At 37.1% G+C, this 17,500-nt stretch overlaps 1 protein-coding gene across 1 annotated transcript in view; it reads left to right on the top strand.

Annotated features, from left to right (window-relative positions):
* Positions 1-17,500, top strand: part of mgat4b (alpha-1,3-mannosyl-glycoprotein 4-beta-N-acetylglucosaminyltransferase B) — a 93,860-nt gene that overhangs the window by 65,685 nt on the left and 10,675 nt on the right. The window contains exons 7-13 of the mRNA XM_061892027.1: positions 2,842-2,917; positions 2,978-3,092; positions 5,766-5,896; positions 5,956-6,063; positions 6,123-6,316; positions 12,155-12,233; positions 12,300-12,387. Of these exons, the coding sequence (XP_061748011.1) occupies positions 2,842-2,917; positions 2,978-3,092; positions 5,766-5,896; positions 5,956-6,063; positions 6,123-6,316; positions 12,155-12,233; positions 12,300-12,387 (791 nt within the window). The remainder of the gene's footprint in view (positions 1-2,841; positions 2,918-2,977; positions 3,093-5,765; positions 5,897-5,955; positions 6,064-6,122; positions 6,317-12,154; positions 12,234-12,299; positions 12,388-17,500) is intronic.

Raw genomic sequence — 17,500 nt, 5'->3', positions numbered from 1 at the left:
GTGGTCCCCAACCTTTTTGTAGCTGCTTGATATCTTTTCGCTTTTTTTTTTTTTTCTTTGTCATGAAAAAGGCAGGTGGTTTTTGTCATGAAAAAGAGTGTTTTTTGGGGGTTGGTGCACCAATTGTAAGTGTATCTTGTGTGTTTTATGTTGATTTAATAAATAATTTTTATTATTATTTTTTTTTTTATAAGCAAAAAAATCATACATGTCAGTGTTTATCTGTAAATAACAAAATATCAATAATAAATGTCCGTGTTTATCTGTAGATAACAAAATATCAATAATAAATGTCTGTGTTTATCTGTAAATAACAATATATCAATAATCATTGCCATTGTTTATCTGCAAACAACAATATACCAATAATAAATGTCAGTGTTTATCTGTAAATAACAACATATCAATAATAAATGTCAGTGTTTATCTGTATATAACAACATATCAACAATAAATGTCATTGTTTATCTGTATATAACAACATATAAATAATAAATGCCAGTGTTTATCTGTAAATAACAATATATCAATAATACATGTCAGTGTCTATCTGTAAATAATACATAAATAATAAATGTCAGTGTTTATCTGAAAATAACAACATATCAATAATAAATGTCAGTGTTTATCTGTAAATAACATATCAATAAGTAATGTCAGTGTCTATCTGTAAATAACAATATATCAAGAATAATTGACATTGTTTACTTGTAAACAACAATATACCAATAATAAATGTCAGTGTTTATCTGTAAATAACAATATATCAATAATAAATGTCAGTGTTTATCTGTAAATAACAACATACCAATAATAAATGTCAGTGTTTATCTGTAAATAACAATATATCAATAATAAATATCAGTGTTTATCTGTAAATAACAAGATATCAACAATAAATGTCATTGTTTATCTGTAAATAATACATAAATAATAAATGTCAGTGTTTATCTGTAAATAACAACATATCAATAGTAAATATCAGTGTTTATCTGTAAATAACAACATAGCAACAATAAATGTCATTGTTTATCTGTATATAACAACATATAAATAATAAATGCCAGTGTTTATCTGTAAATAACAATATATCAATAATGCATGTCAGTGTCTATCTGTAAATAATACATAAATAATAAATCTCAGTGTTTATCTGTAAATAAGAACATATCAATAATAAATGTCAGTGTTTATCTGTAAATAACATATCAATAAGTAATGTCAGTGTCTATCTGTAAATAACAATATATCAAGAATAATTGACATTGTTTATCTGTAAACAACAATATACCAATAATAAATGTCAGTGTTTATCTGTAAATAACAATATATCAATAATAAATGTCAGTGTTTATCTGTAAATAACAACATATCAATAATAAATATCAGTGTTTATCTGTAAATAACAACATATCAACAATAAATGTCATTTTTTATCTGTATATAACAACATATAAATAATAAATGCCAGTGTTTATCTGTAAATAACAATATATCAATAATACATGTCAGTGTCTATCTGTAAATAATACATAAATAATAAATCTCAGTGTTTATCTGTAAATAACAACATATCAATAATAAATGTCAGTGTTTATCTGTAAATAACATATCAATAAGTAATGTCAGTGTCTATCTGTAAATAACAATATATCAAGAATAATTGACATTGTTTATCTGTAAACAACAATATACCAATAATAAATGTCAGTGTTTATCTGTAAATAACAATATATCAATAATAAATGTCAGTGTTTATCTGTAAATAACAACATATCAATAATAAATATCAGTGTTTATCTGTAAATAACAACATATCAACAATAAATGTCATTTTTTATCTGTATATAACAACATATAAATAATAAATGCCAGTGTTTATCTGTAAATAACAATATATCAATAATAAATGTCAGTGTCTATCCGTAAATAATACATAAATAATAAATGTCAGTGTTTATCTGTAAATAACAATATATTAATGTGACCGTTTAGCTGCAAATAACAATATATCAATAATAAATGTCAGTGTTTATCTGTAAATAACAATATATCAATACTAAATGTAATTGTTTATCTGTAAATAACAATATATCAATAATAAATGTCAGTGTATATCTGTAAATAACAATATCAATAATAAATGTAATTGTTATCTGTAAATAATAATACATCAATAATAAATGTCAATAAAAAATTCTTCTGCGGCCCGGTACCAATCGGCCTGGTGGGGACCACTGATTTAAGCAATTCTGTTTCTTTACTTCGTCCTGGCCACATCACCTGCTACGCAACTTGCTATCCATGCTATGATCCATGTCTAGTTCACCTTTCCTTGTCACAGTAAGTTTTCTGGTTATTTATGCCACAGTGCAAGTTTTAGTTTCATGTTTATAGTTATTTGCCTTTGTGCTAGTCTTTTGTTTCATAGCCCAGCTTTTGTGCCGCCATTGTGCGCGCTTTTTGTTGGTTCCTGTTTTTACTCAGTGTTAAAATAAAAAGATGTACCTTCATTCACGCCTTGCTCGTGCCAACTTTCCTTTGCCTCTGGAAAACAATCCACGCCCAAGTCCTGACAGATTTTGATTCATGACATTAATTTTTCAGCAGTGACAAAAGAAAAAGAAATAAAGTAATAATGAAAAATGGTGTAATTTAGAATCAAACTTGCAACTTTATCCTGTTATATTTCACCTGTTTGCTCTGTTGTTCCACTTTTTTATGTTTTTTATTTTTTGAAGTATATTTAAAAGGTGCCGCAGGCCGTAAAAAAAGACCTGCGGGCCATAGAAAGAGTGTGATTGCACACATTGATTAGTCACATGACCACATCTTGTCCAGGTGGAGGAGCAAGCAGAACCTGGACTACTGCTTCCTGATGATGTACGCTCAGTCCAAGGGCACCTACTACGTCCAGGTAGGACATTTGAACTCTCTGTGGCGCAACAACACTGACCCACGGTGACCCGTGTCCCAGCTGGAGGACGACATCGTGGCGCGGCCCAACTACTTGACCACCATGAAGAACTTTGCTCTGCAGCAGCCTTCGGAGGAGTGGATGATTCTGGAATTTTCTCAGCTCGGCTTCATCGGTGGGTCTCTTCCTCTTCCTCTGATTGACAGGTTGTCCGCACGTCCTCGTCAGTCTTTAACCAAGGGCATACTTGACAACCCTTCCGGATTTTCCGGGAGACTCCCGAAATTCAGCGCCTCTCCCGAAAACCTCCCGAAATAAATTTTCTCCCGAAATTCAGTGGAGCTGGATTCCACGCCCCCTCCAGCTCCATGCGGACCTGAGTGGGGACAGCCGGTTTTCACGTCCGCTTTCCCACTCTATAAACAGCTTGCCTGCCCAATCCCGTTACAACATCTACGGATTTTAATAAAAAAAACTGCACACACAAGGAGACGAAGCAGAAGAACAAGGAAGTCTGTAATAGAGTGATCTATGTTGTCTGTCGCCATCTCCTGCTGAATGTTGGCTATAGCGTTAAGGGGTTGCTTTTTGATTGGCCAACGATTTACGTAGTGTTGCGCACCTGACGGCAAGTGACTCTCGCCAGTACGCAAATGGCAGAACAAAGGTTACTCAAATAGTGAAAGGTAAGTGTTGTTGTTTGTTTTTTTTAATAACCAGCAAGCACAGTACAGTTAATAGAACAACTGTGTTTTTATTACTGTGTATTTGATAGGTGCTGTCTGAAATTCAACTATTTATTTTATTTATATATATAATAAAATAAATATATAGCTAGAATTCACTGAAAGTCAAGTATTTCATACATATATATGTATATATATATATGAAATACTCGAGTTGGTGAATTGTAGATGTAAATATACTCCACCCCTCTTAACCACGCCCTACTCCCCACACCCCACCTCCCGAAATCGGAGTTGTCAAGGTTGGCAAGTATGACCGAGGGGCGTCCAAACTTTCTCCACCGAGGGCAAAACAATTTCACATTTCATGAAACACATTACAATTGCAGAAAACAAATTGACAATTACACAAACCAAACTAACAAAAGACAAAACGATTTACAAAAACAACAGTGAATAAGCAAATAACAAAACAACTTGTAATCACACAAACTAAATTAACAAAAATTAAATAACTTACATTTACAAAAACCAGAAAAATGACAAATGAGAAATTTTATGACAATTGCATGAATCAAACTAATAAAAGACAAAACCATGTACAATAGCAACAATTAATTATCCATCCATCCATTTTCTACCGCTTATTCCCTTTCGGGGGCGCTGGCGCCTATCTCAGCTACAATCGGGCGGAAGGCGGGGTACACCCTGGACAAATTAGCAAAGAACAAAACAACTTACAATTACACAAACCAAAATAAATGGTGCTCTTTGTAACCATTTTTCCTGACTTCCTCATTTTGTTTAGAAAAAAAAAATCAGCACAAATTATTTTATTTGTGTTTGTTTGGCACTTAAAGGCCTACTGAAACCCACTACTACCGACCACGCAGTCTGATAGTTTATATATCAATGATGAAATATTAACATTGCAACACATGCCAATACGGCCTTTTTAGTTTACTAAATTGCAATTTTAAATTTCGCGCCGAAATATCCTGCTGAAACATCTCGGTATGATGAAGCGTGCGCGTGACATCACGGATTGTAGAGGACATTTTGTTCCAGCATCGTTCCCCGCTATTAAGTCGTCTGTTTTCATCGCAAAATTCCACAGTACTCTGGACATCTGTGTTGCTGAATCTTTTGCAATGTGTTCAATGAATAATGGAGACATCAAAGAAGAAAGCTGTAGGTGGGAAGCGGTGTATTGCGGCCGGCTTTAGCAACACAAACAGCCGGTGTTTCATTGTTTACATTCCCGAAAGATGACAGTCAAGTTTTACTATGGAACTGAGATGTCAAGCGAACGCGGTTGGATTGGACCACACACACACAAAGTACAGTGTATTATGTGGATTAATAAAAAACATTTTACCATTCTGTATTCTGAAGGCGATCTATGCCGTGTGGTACTCCAGCATCAATGTCTGCAGCGTCCTCCTGACAGTCACCGTCGGGTTCAAAGCGGTATGGCTCTATCCCTTGTTGCGGTTGGGCCTGGCCGAGTGGTCCTGCCACCCCCACGGCTACCACGGCGTCTCTCACAGCATCTTCCTTATCTGAATCGCTCCCACTGCCCTCTTAAATGGTAAATGGGTTGTACTTGTATAGAGCTTTTCTACCTTCAAGGTACTCAAAGCGCTTTGACACTACTTCCACATTCACACATACACACTCACATTCACACACTGATGGCGGGAGCTGCCATGCAAGGCCCTAACCACGAACCATCAGGAGCAAGGGTGAAGTGTCTTGCTCAAGGACACAACGGACGTGACGAGGTTGGTAGAAGGTGGGGATTGAACCAGGAACCCTCAGGTTGCTGGCACGGCCCCTCTCCCAACCGCGCCACGCTGCTTTTCTAGTCCTTCATTCTCACTTTCCTCATCCACGAATCTTTCATCCTCGCTCAAATTAATGGGGAAATCATCGCTTTCTCGGTCCGAATCGCTCTCGTTGCTGGTGGCCATGATTGTAAGGCAAGGCTTTTTTATTAGCGACCAAAAGTTGCGAACTTTATTATCGATGTTCTCTACTAAATCCTTTCAGCAAAAATATGGCAATATCGTGAAATGATCAAGTATGACACATAGAATGGACCTGCTGTCCTTACTTAATGTTGCTGATCAATAAAATCATCCATCCTTCCATTTGTGCAGGTAAGATGTTCAAGTCTTCGGACCTGTCCCTCATCGTGGAGTTCATGTTGATGTTCTACAAAGACAAGCCCATAGACTGGCTCCTGGACCACATCATGTGGGTCAAAGTCTGCAACCCCGAGAAGGACGCGGTGAGTTTCCTCCGCCCAGCGCTCAGAAGTCCGGTCCTCAACGGTCTTCTGGTCCTCAGAAACACTGCGACAGACAAAAAGCCAACATGAGGATCCGCTTCAAGCCGTCCCTGTTCCAGCATGTGGGCACACACTCCTCCCTGGCCGGGAAAATCCAGAAACTCAAGGTGAGGCTCCCAGGTGAGTGGATTGCGAGCGGGAGTCACATGACGTCCCTTTGGTCCAGGACAAGGACTTTGGCAAGCAGACCCTCCATAAGGGCCACGCCAACCCCTTGGCCGAGGTGACCACCAGTCTGAAGACCTACCAGCACTTCACGCTGGACAAGGCCTACCTTGGAGAGGACTTCTTCTGGGCCTTCACCCCCGTGGCCGGGGACTTTGTACGCATCCGCTTCTTCACACCCGTGCGCATCGAGAGGTCGGTACCCCGCCAACAAAACCAGTTCTAGAGACCCTCGGCTTGGGCATGTGTTTATAGTCCGGGTGATGTCCAATGATAGCAAACACTGCGCTAAATGCCAGCGAGCCATTAACGTTTTAGTTGTCAGCTAGCAATTAGCACTACCGTTGTCAGCTAGGGATTCACGTTTTAGTTAGCAGCTAGCGATTAGCTCTCCTGTTTCCAGCTAGCAATTTGTACTCTGTTTGCCAGTTAGCGAGTAGCGCTTTAGTTGTCAGCTCACAAAATGGGCTCTAGTTGCCAGCTAGCAATTTATGCCCTCGTTCTCAGCAATTGGTGTACTCATTGCCAGCTAGCGATTAGCACTCTAGTTGCCAGTTAGCCATTAACGTTTTAGTTGCCAGCTAGCACTTAGCCCTGTAGTTGCCAGCTAGTGATTTGTACTCTATTTGCCAGTTAGCAATTAACGTTTTAGTTGCCAGCGAGCAGTTAGTGCTCTCACTGTCAGCTAGCAATTAACATTTTATTTGCCAGCTCGCAATTAGCCTTCTAGTTGCCAGGTAGCAATATGTGCTCTAGTTGCCAGCCAGCGATTAATGCCCGGTAACAAATGGTTCCCTAATAGCCTGCTAGCGATTAGCGCTCTAGTTGCCGGCTAGCAATTAACGTTTTAGTCGTCAGCTAGCAATTAGCGCTCCCGTTGTCAGCTAGCAATTAATGTTTTAATTACCAGCTAGCAATTAGCCATCCTTTTGCCAGCTAGTAATTTGTACTCTGTTTGCCAGCTAGCGAGTAGCGCTTTAGTTGTCAGCTTGAAATATATGCTCCAGTTGCCGGCGTGCGATTTATGCCCTAGTTCTCAGCAATTGCTGCGCCTGTTACCAGAGCGATTAGCGCTCTAGTTGCCAGCTAGTGATTAACATTTTAATTACCAGCTAGCAAATAGTGGTCACATTGTCAGATGGCGATTAGCGCTCTAGTTGCCAGCTAGTGATTAACATTTTAGTTGCCAGCTAGCAAATAGTGCTCTTATTGTAAGATGGTGATTAATGTTTTAGTTGCCAGCTAGCAACTAGACCTGTAGTTGCCAGCTAGTGATTTGTACTCTATTTGCCAGTTAGCAATTAACGTTTTAGTTGCCAGCGAGCAGTTAGTGCTCTCACTGTCAGCTAGCAATTAACATTTTATTTGCCAGCTCACGATTAGCCTTCTAGTTGCCAGGTAGCAATATGTGCTCTAATTGCCAGCCAGCGATTAATGCCTGATAGCAAATGGTTCCCTAATAGCCTGCTAGCGATTAGCGCTTTAGTTGCCAGCTAGCAATTAACGTTTTAGTCGTCAGATAGCAATTAGCGCTCCCGTTGTCAGCTAGCAATTAATGTTTTAATTACCAGCTAGCAATTAGCCATCCTTTTGCCAGCTAGTAATTTGTACTCTGTTTGCCAGCTAGCGAGTAGCGCTTTAGTTGTCAGCTCGAAATATATGCTCCAGTTGCCGGCGTGCGATTTATGCCCTAGTTCTCAGCAATTGGTGCGCCTGTTGCCAGCTAGCGATTAGCGCTTTAGTTGCCAGCTAGTGATTAATATTTTAATTACCAGCTAGCTGGTAATTAAAATGGCGATTAGCGCTCTAGTGGCCAGCTAGTGGTTAACATTTTAGATGGCGATCTAAAATGTTAACCACAAAATGCCAATTAGCGCTCTAGTGGCCAGCTAGTCGTTAACATTTTAGATACCAGCTAGCAAATAGTGCTCTCACTGTCAGATGGCGATTAGCGCTCTAGTTGCCAGCTAGTGATTAACGTTTTAGTTGCCAGATAGCAAATAGTGCTCTTATTGTAAGATGGCGATTAATGTTTTACTTGCCAGCTAGCACTTAGCCCTGTATTTGCCAGCAAGTGATTTGTACTCTATTTGCCAGTTAGCAATGAGCATTTTAGTTGCCAGCGAGGAATTAGTGCTCTCGTTGTCAGTTAGCAATTAACATTTTATTTACCAGCTCGCGATTAGCCTTCTAGTTGCCATGTAGCAATATCTGCTCTGGTTGCCAGCCAGCGATTAATGCCCAATAGCAAATGGTGCCCTAATAGCCTGCTAGCGATTAGCGCTCGATTTGTCAGCTAGCGATTCATGTTTTAGTTACCAGCTAGCAATTATTCATCTTTTTGCCAGCTAGCAATTTGTACTCTGTTTGCCAGCTAGCGAGTAGCGCTTTAGTTGTCAGCTCGCAGTATGTGCTCTAGTTGCCAGCTAGCGATTTATGCCCTAGTTCTCAGCAACTGGTGTGTTCGTTGCCAGCTAGCAATTAGTGCTTTTGTTGTCAGATGGCAATTAAAGTTTTAGTTGCCAGCTAGCAACTAGACCTGTAGTTGCCAGCTAGCGATTTGTACTCTATTTGCCAGTTAGCAATGACCGTTTTAGTTGCCTGCGAGCAATTAGTGCTCTCGTTGTCAGCTAGCAATTAACATTTTATTTGACAGCTCGCGATTAGCCTTCTAGTTGCCATGTAGCATTATGTGCTCTAGTTGCCAGCCAGCGATTAATGCCTGATAGCAAATGGTGCCCTAATTGCCTGTTAGCGATTAGTGCTGTGGTTGCCAGCTAGCAATTAACATTTTAGTCGTCAGTTAGTAATTAGCGTTCCCGTTGTCAGTTAACGATTCACGTTTTAATTACCAGCTAGCGATTAGCTCTCCTGTTGCCAGCTAGCAATTTGTACTCTGTTTGCCAGCTAGCAAGTAGCGCTTTAGTTGTCAGCTCGCAATATATGCTCCAATTGCCGCCCTAGTTTTTAGAAATTGGTGTACTCGTTGCCAGCTAGCAATTAGCACTCTAGTTGCCAGTTAGCCATTAACGTTTTAGTTGCCAGCTAGCAAATAGTGTTCTTATTATAATATGGCGATTAATGTTTTAGTTGCCAGCTAGTGATTTTTACTCTATTTGCCAGTTAGCAATTAACGTTTTAGTTGCCTGCGAGCAATTAGTGCTCTCACTGTCAGCGAGCAATTAACATTTTATTTGCCAGCTCGCGATTAGCCTTCCAGTTGCCAGGTAGCAATATGTGCTCTAGTTGCCAGCCAGCGATTAATGCCTGATAGCAAATGGTGCCCTAATTGCCTGTTAGCGATTAGTGCTGTGGTTGTCAGCTAACAATTAACGGTTTAGTCGTCAGGTAGCAATTAGCGCTCCCGTTGTCAGCTAGCAATTAATATTTTAGTTACCAGCTCGCAATTTGTACTCTGTTTGCCAGCTAGCGAGTAGCGGTTTAGTTGTCAGCTTGTGATGTGTGTTCCAGTTGGCAGCTAGCAATTTATGCCCTCGTTCTCAGCAATTGGTGTACTCGTTGACAGCTAGCGATTAACACTCTAGTTGCCAGTTAGCCATTAATGTTTTAGTTGCCAGCTAGCAAAAATACCTGTAGTTGCCAGCTAGTGATTTTGTACTCTATTTGCCAGTTAGCAATTAACGTTTTAGTTGCCAGCGGGCAATTAGCTCTCTCGTTGTCAGGTAGCGATTAACATTTTATTTGCCAGCTCCCGATTAGCCTTCTAGTTACCAGCCAGCGATTAATACCCGATAGCAAATGGTGCTCTAATTTCCTGCTAGCGATTAGCGCTGTAGTTCGCCAGCTAGCAATTAACGTTTTAGTAGTCAGCTAGCAATTAGCGCTCTCATTGTCATCTAGCGAGTCATGTTTTAGTTACCAGCTAGCAATTAGCCATCCTGTTGCCAGCTAGCGAGTAGCGGTTTAGTTGTCAGCTTGTGATGTGTGCTCCAGTTGGCAGCTAGCAATTTATGCCCTCGTTCTCAGCAATTGGTGTACTCGTTGCCAGCTCGCGATTATCACTCTAGTAGCCAGTTAGAAATTAACGTTTTAGTTGCCAGCTAGCAAACTGTGCTCTTATTGTAAAATGGCGATTAATGTTTTAGTTGCCAGCTAGCAACTAGCGCTCTCGTTGTCAGGTAAAGATTAACATTTTATTTGCCAGCTCGCGATTAGCCTTCTAGTTGCCAGGTAGCATTAGGTGCTCTAGTTGTCGGCCAGCAATTAATACCCTATTTCTCCGATAGCAGATGCTGCCCCAATTAACAGCTTGCGCTTAGTGCTCTAGCGAATATATAAATATAAATGTCAGTGTTTATCTGTAAATAACAATAGATCAATAATAAATGTCAGTGTTTATCTGTAAAAAAAACAATATACAATAATAAATGTCAGTGTTTATCTGTAAATAACAATATATCAATAATAAATGTCAGTGTTTATCTGTAAATAACAACATATCAACAATAAATGTCATTGTTTATCTGTATATAACAACATATAAATAATGAATGCCAGTGTTTATCTGTAAATAACAATATATCAATAATAAATGTCAGGGTCTATCTGTAAATACTACATAAACAATAAATGTCAGTGTTTATCTGTAAATAACAACATATCTATAATAAATGTCAGTGTTTATCTGTAAATAACATATCAATAATAAATATCAGTGTTTATCTGTAAATAATATACCAATAATAAATGTCAATGTTTATCTGTAAATAACAACATATCAATAATAAATATCAGTGTTTATCTGTAAATAATATACCAATAATAAATGTCAGTGTTTATCTGTAAATAATAATTGATCTCTAATAAATGTCAATGTTTATCTGTAAATAACAACATATCAATAATAAATGTCAGTGTTATCTGTAAATAACAATATATCAATAATAAATGTCAGTGTTTATCTGTAAATAACAATTGATCTCTAATAAATGTCAATGTTTATCTTTAAATAACAACACATCAATAATAAATGTCAGTGTTTATCTGTAAATAACAACATATCAATAATAAATGTCAGTGTTTATCTGTAAATAACAACATATCAATAATAAATGTCAGTGTTTATCAGTAAATAACAACATATCAATAATAAATGTCAGTTTTTATCTGTAAATAACAATTATTCAATAATAAAGGTCAGAGTTTATCTGTAAATAACAACAAATTAATAATAAATGTCAGTGTTTATCTGTAAAAAACAACATATCAATAATAAATGTCAGTGTTTATAAATAACAACAAACTAATAATAAATGTCAGTGTTTATCTGTAAAAAACAACATATCAATAATAAATGTCAGTGTTTATTTGTAAATAACAATATATCAATAATAAATGGCAGTGTTTATTTGTAAATAACAATATATCAATAATAAATGTCAGTGTTTGTATGTAAATAACAATACATCAATAATACATTTCAGTGTTTATCTGTAAATAACAATATAGTTATTTATAGATTTACTGTCTATTTTATGCTGCAGCTGTCACATATACTGTAAAATTGTACTTGGTAATTGTTATATATTGTATATATATATATATGATTTCGATATAATATAATGTAATATAGCCGTATATATAATATCCTGTACATATATTATGTAAATATTGCGTATATAAATACTATATATTATATCGCTACATTTAGTCTATTTATACCTGCATTGTCCTTTCCATCCTTCCATCATTGTAACTGAGCAACTGTGTGGAACAATTTCCCTTGTGGATCATTAAAGTTTGTCTAAGTCTATACCAATAATAAATGTTAGTGTTTATCCGTAAATAACAAGACATAAAATTAATGCTCCTGAAAAGGTTCCTGGTTGCTTGGAAAAATCCCACCTAGCTACGAGGAATGCCAAAAGGTTCCTGAAGAACTAAATGTACCTGAGTACTTTTTGGGGAACTTTATTTACAAGTGGGGAAGTTCCTGTGGCGGAACAAGGGCGTGTTGAGTGTTTAATGCCAGGAGACTAAAGTCACCTTTCTAACCAAAGCGTCTCTCTTCAGGTACTTTTTCCGCAGCGGGAACATCGAACACCCGGGAGACAAACTCTTCAACACGTCCGTAGAAGTTCTCCCTTTCGATGTGAGTTTGTGCAGCGACTCAGCAGATCTCTGCAGACGCTCCACTTTGACGTGTGCTGTCTTGTAGAACATTCAGGCAGACAAAGAAGTCCTGGCGGACGGGAAGGAGAGGAGCCATCAGTACCACCGCACGGAGGACGGCTTCATCAGAATCGGTACCCGCACCTTCTAGTCTGCACTTAGTCTGATCAAGAACTGTTGGGGTTGCGGAGCGCTCACCAAGCATGAAGTTGCTTTTTAATGCACTTAAAGGCAGGAACAAATTGCCTTTTATTGCCTTTTATTATTTAAGAGCATTGCCTTGTAATGTTGCTGCGTGGGAGTGTGTGTCAGAAGCAATAAGACACACTGTGGTGTGTGGACACTTCCCAGACACCAGGACTATCCCATTAGTGCTCACGTGTTTCCTGAGCAGGAAGAGCGCCTCCCACAGGAAGCACGTGGACCACCACCAATGCTGAGCGACAACCGCGACAAAACCCAACAGCTTTACTTAATGGACTTTGGTTGAAGGCAGCGGCTCTTCATGAACCACCAACATCCTGCTCTGCCACAAATACAACTAGACTATCATAAATCTACAAATACAACTAAAATGTCATAAATCTTCCACAAATAACTCTAAACTGTCATAAATCTTCTACAAATACAACTAAACTGTCATAAATATTCCACAAATACAACAAAAATATCATAAAACCTCTACAAATTCATTTAAACAGTCATAAATATTCTACAACTACAACTAAACTGTCATAAATCTTTTACAAATACAACTAAACTAACATAAATCTTCCACAAATACAACTAAACTATGATAAATCTTTTACAAATACAACTAAACTGTCATAAATCTTCTACAGATACAACAAAAATATCATAAAACCTCTACAAATTCAACTAAGCTGTCATTAATATTCTACAAACACAACTAAACTGTCATAAATCTTCCACAAATACATCTAAACAGTCATAAATATTCTACAACTACATCTATCCATCCATCCATTTTCTACCGCTTATTCCCTTTTGGGTTGCGGGGGGCGCTGGCGCCTATCTCAGCTACAATCGGGCGGAAGGCAGGGTACACCCTGGACAAGTCGCCACCTCATCACAGGGCCAACACAGATAGACAGACAACATTCACACTCACATTCACACACTAGGGCCAATTTAGTGTTGCCAATCAACCTATCCCCAGGTGCATGTCTTTGGAAGTGGGAGGAAGCCGGAGTACCCGGAGGGAACCCACGCATTCACGGGGAGAACATGCAAACTCCACACAGAAATATCCCGAGCCTGGATTTGAACCCAGGACTGCAGGACCTTCGTATTGTGAGGCAGACGCACTAACCCCTCTGCCACCGTGAAGCCACAACTACAACTAAACTGTCATAAATCTTCTACAAATACAACAAAAATATCATAAAACCTCTACAAATTCAACTAAAGTGTCATTAATATTCTACAAATACAACTAAACTGTCATAAATCTTCCATAAATGCAACTAAACTGTCATAAATATTCTACAAAAACAACTAAACTGTCCTAAATCTTCCAAAAATACAACTAAACTGTCATAAATCTTCTACAAATACAACTAACTGTCATAAATATTCTACAAATACAACTAAACTGTCATAAATCTTCCACAAATACATCTAAACAGTCATAAATATTCTACAAATACGACTAAACCGTCATAAATCTTCTACAAATACAACTAAACTGTCATAAATCTTCTACAAATACAACTAAACTATCATAAATCTTCCACAAATACAACAAAAATATCATAAAACCTCTACAAATTCAACTAAGCTGTCATTAATATTCTACAAATACAACTAACTGTCATAAATATTCTACAAATACAACTAAACTGTCATAAATCTTCCACAAATACATCTAAACAGTCATAAATATTCTACAAATACGACTAAACTATTATAACTCTTCTACAAATACAACTAAACTGTCATAAATCTTCTACAAATACAACAAAAATATCATAAAACCTCTACAAATTCAACTAAGCTGTCATTAATATTCTACAAATACAACTAAACTGTCATAAATCTTCTACAAATACGACTAAACTGTCATAAATCTTCTACAAATACAACTAAACTGCCATAAATATTGTACAAATACAACAAAAATATCATAAAACCTCTACAAATTCAACTAGGCTGTCATTAATATTCTACAAATACCAATAAACTGTCATAAATCTTCCACTAATACAACTAAACTGTCATAAATCTTCTACAAATACAACTAAACCGTCATAAATCTTCTACAAATACAACTAAACTGTCATAAATCTTCTACAAATACGACTAAACTGTCATAAATCTTCTACAAATACAACTAAACTGCCATAAATATTGTACAAATACAACAAAAATATCATAAAACCTCTACAAATTCAACTAGGCTGTCATTAATATTCTACAAATACCAATAAACTGTCATAAATCTTCCACTAATACAACTAAACTGTCATAAATCTTCTACAAATACAACTAAACCGTCATAAATCTTCTACAAATACAACTAAACTGTCATAAATCTTCTACAAATACAACTAAACTGCCATAAATATTGTACAAATACAACAAAAATATCATAAAACCTCTACAAATTCAACTAGGCTGTCATTAATATTCTACAAATACCAATAAACTGTCATAAATCTTCCACTAATACAACTAAACTGTCATAAGTCTTCTACAAATACAACTAAACTGTCATAAATCTTCCACAAATACATCTAAACAGTCATAAATATTCTACAACTACAACTAAACTGTCATAAATCTTTGACAAATACAACTAAACTATCATAAATATTTTACAAATACAACTAAAATGTCAAAAATCTTCCACAAATACAACTAAACTGTCATAAATCTTCTACAAATACAACAAAAATATCATAAAACCTCTACGAATTCAACTAAGTTATCATTAATATTGTACAAATACAACTAAACTGTCATAAATCTTCTGCAAATACAACTAAAGTGTCATAAATATTCTACAAATACAACTAAACTACCATAAATCTTCCACAAATACAACAAAAATATCATAAAACCTCTACAAATTCAACAAAGCTGTCATTAATATTCTACAAATACAACTAAACTGTCATAAATCTTCCATAAATGCAACTAAACTGTCATAAATATTCTACAAAAACAACTAAACTGTCCTAAATCTTCCAAAAATACAACAAAACTGTCATAAGTCTTCCACAAATACAACTAAACCAGGGGTCTCAAACACGCGGCCCGCGGGCCAATTGAAACGTTATTTTGTGGCCCTCACCTTAATATGAAAATTTTATATGAATGGGGCTTTACAGCGTCATACTTGTATACCCTTAATTTTTCCGGAATACTCCCAACTTACAGTGCCCCTCCAGTGGTAATCATTCTCCCCGAATTTCACCCAAACAACAACATTAAGGGGGCACCGTGGAGGCCTCTTCAACCTGTACAAACAGCGTGCCAGCCCAGCCACATTTTGTATTTGGCTTCTGTCGACGCAGTAAGCGACTGCAAGACGTATTTGATCAACAGCCATACAGGTCACACTTAGGGTGGCCGTATAAACAACTTTAACAATGTTACAAATATGTGCCACACTGTGAACCCACACCAAACAAGAATGACAAACACATTTTGGGAGAACATCCGCACCGTAACACAACATAAACACAACAGAACAAATACCCAGAATCCCATGCAGCCCTAACTCTTCCGGGCTACAATATACAGGTTCAGTCAGTTGATGTATTTACATAGCACATTTAAAAAGAGGCCCAGCTGGCCAAAGTGCTGGACAAACTTACGAAAAAGGGCACATGGTGTCACGTTTACATGTTAACATGGAAGGATGAATAAAATACGATAGAAAAGTATATCTTTAAAATAGTGCAGAATATATCACGTAAAATACTAAAATGCAACAACTAAATAGAAGAGGATGAAACAAGAAAAAAAACAACTAAGATATTCTGTCTAACTGGAGTTGAACGGCAGGGAGTAAAAATATGATAACACAAGAAAACATTGTCCACTGCGACTATATCATTGTCTGAGAGACTGGGAAGACATAACAGATAATGGAAGGTGGTTCCACTGAAAAGGCTCTGATTTTTACATGTGTTTATTCTGCAGAAAAAGGGTACCGTATTTTTCGGACTATAAGTCGCACTGGCCGAAAATGCATAATAAAGAAGGAAAAAAAACATATATAAGTCGCACTACAGTATAAGTCGCATTTTTGGGGGAAATTTATTTGATAAAATCCAACACCAAGAAGACATTTGAAAGGCAATTTAAAATAAATAAAGAATAGTGAACAACAGGCTGAATAACTGTATGTTATATGAGGCAAAAATAACCAACGGAGAAGGTGCCTGGTATGTTAAAGGCCTACTGAAATGAGATTTTCTTATTTAAACCGGGATAGCAGGTCCATTCTATGTGTCATACTTGATCATTTGGCGATATTGCCATATTTTTGCTGAAAGGATTTAGTGAGAACATCCACGATAAATTTTGCAACTTTTGGTCGCTAATAAAAAAGCCTTGCCTTTACCGGAAGTAGCAGACGATGTGCAGGTTGTAGGGCTCCTCACATTGTTTATAATCATAGCCTCAAGCAGCAAGAGCTATTCGGACCGAGAAAGCGACAATTTCCCCATTAATTTGAGCGAGGATGAAAGATTCGTGGATGAGGAAAGTTAGAGTGAAGCACAAAAAAAGAAAAGACGACAATTTCAGGCGGCAGCAGTGGTAGCGTTTCAGATGTAATTAGACACATGTACTAGGATAATTCTGGAAGATCCCTTATCTGCTTATTGTTTTAATAGTGTTTTAGTGAGATTGTAAAGTCATACCTGAAAGTCGGATGGCTGCGGTGAACGCCAGTGTCTCTGAGAGAAGCCGAGGAGCCAAGATCACAACTGCCTTTTTGAGATGCAGGAGGAGGTCCCATAATCCACTGAAGTGTCCGGTAAGAGCCGACTTAATATCACAATTTTCCCATTCAAAAACTTGCTGGTTGACGTAGAGAAACATGTTCGCTTGACCGCTCTGTTAAAGCTTCACAACAAACAAAGAAACACCGGATGTGTTTCGGTGCTAAAGACAGCTGCAATCCACCGCTTTCCACCAACAATATTCTTCTTTATAGTCTCCATTATTAATTGAACAAATTACAAAAGATTCGGCAACACAGATGTCCAAATT

Source organism: Nerophis ophidion, linkage group LG29 (assembly GCF_033978795.1).
Source record: "Nerophis ophidion isolate RoL-2023_Sa linkage group LG29, RoL_Noph_v1.0, whole genome shotgun sequence".
Lineage (NCBI taxonomy): Eukaryota > Metazoa > Chordata > Actinopteri > Syngnathiformes > Syngnathidae > Nerophis > Nerophis ophidion.
Note: the sequence above shows the minus strand (reverse complement) of the source record. Positions and strands in the feature narration are given on the sequence as shown.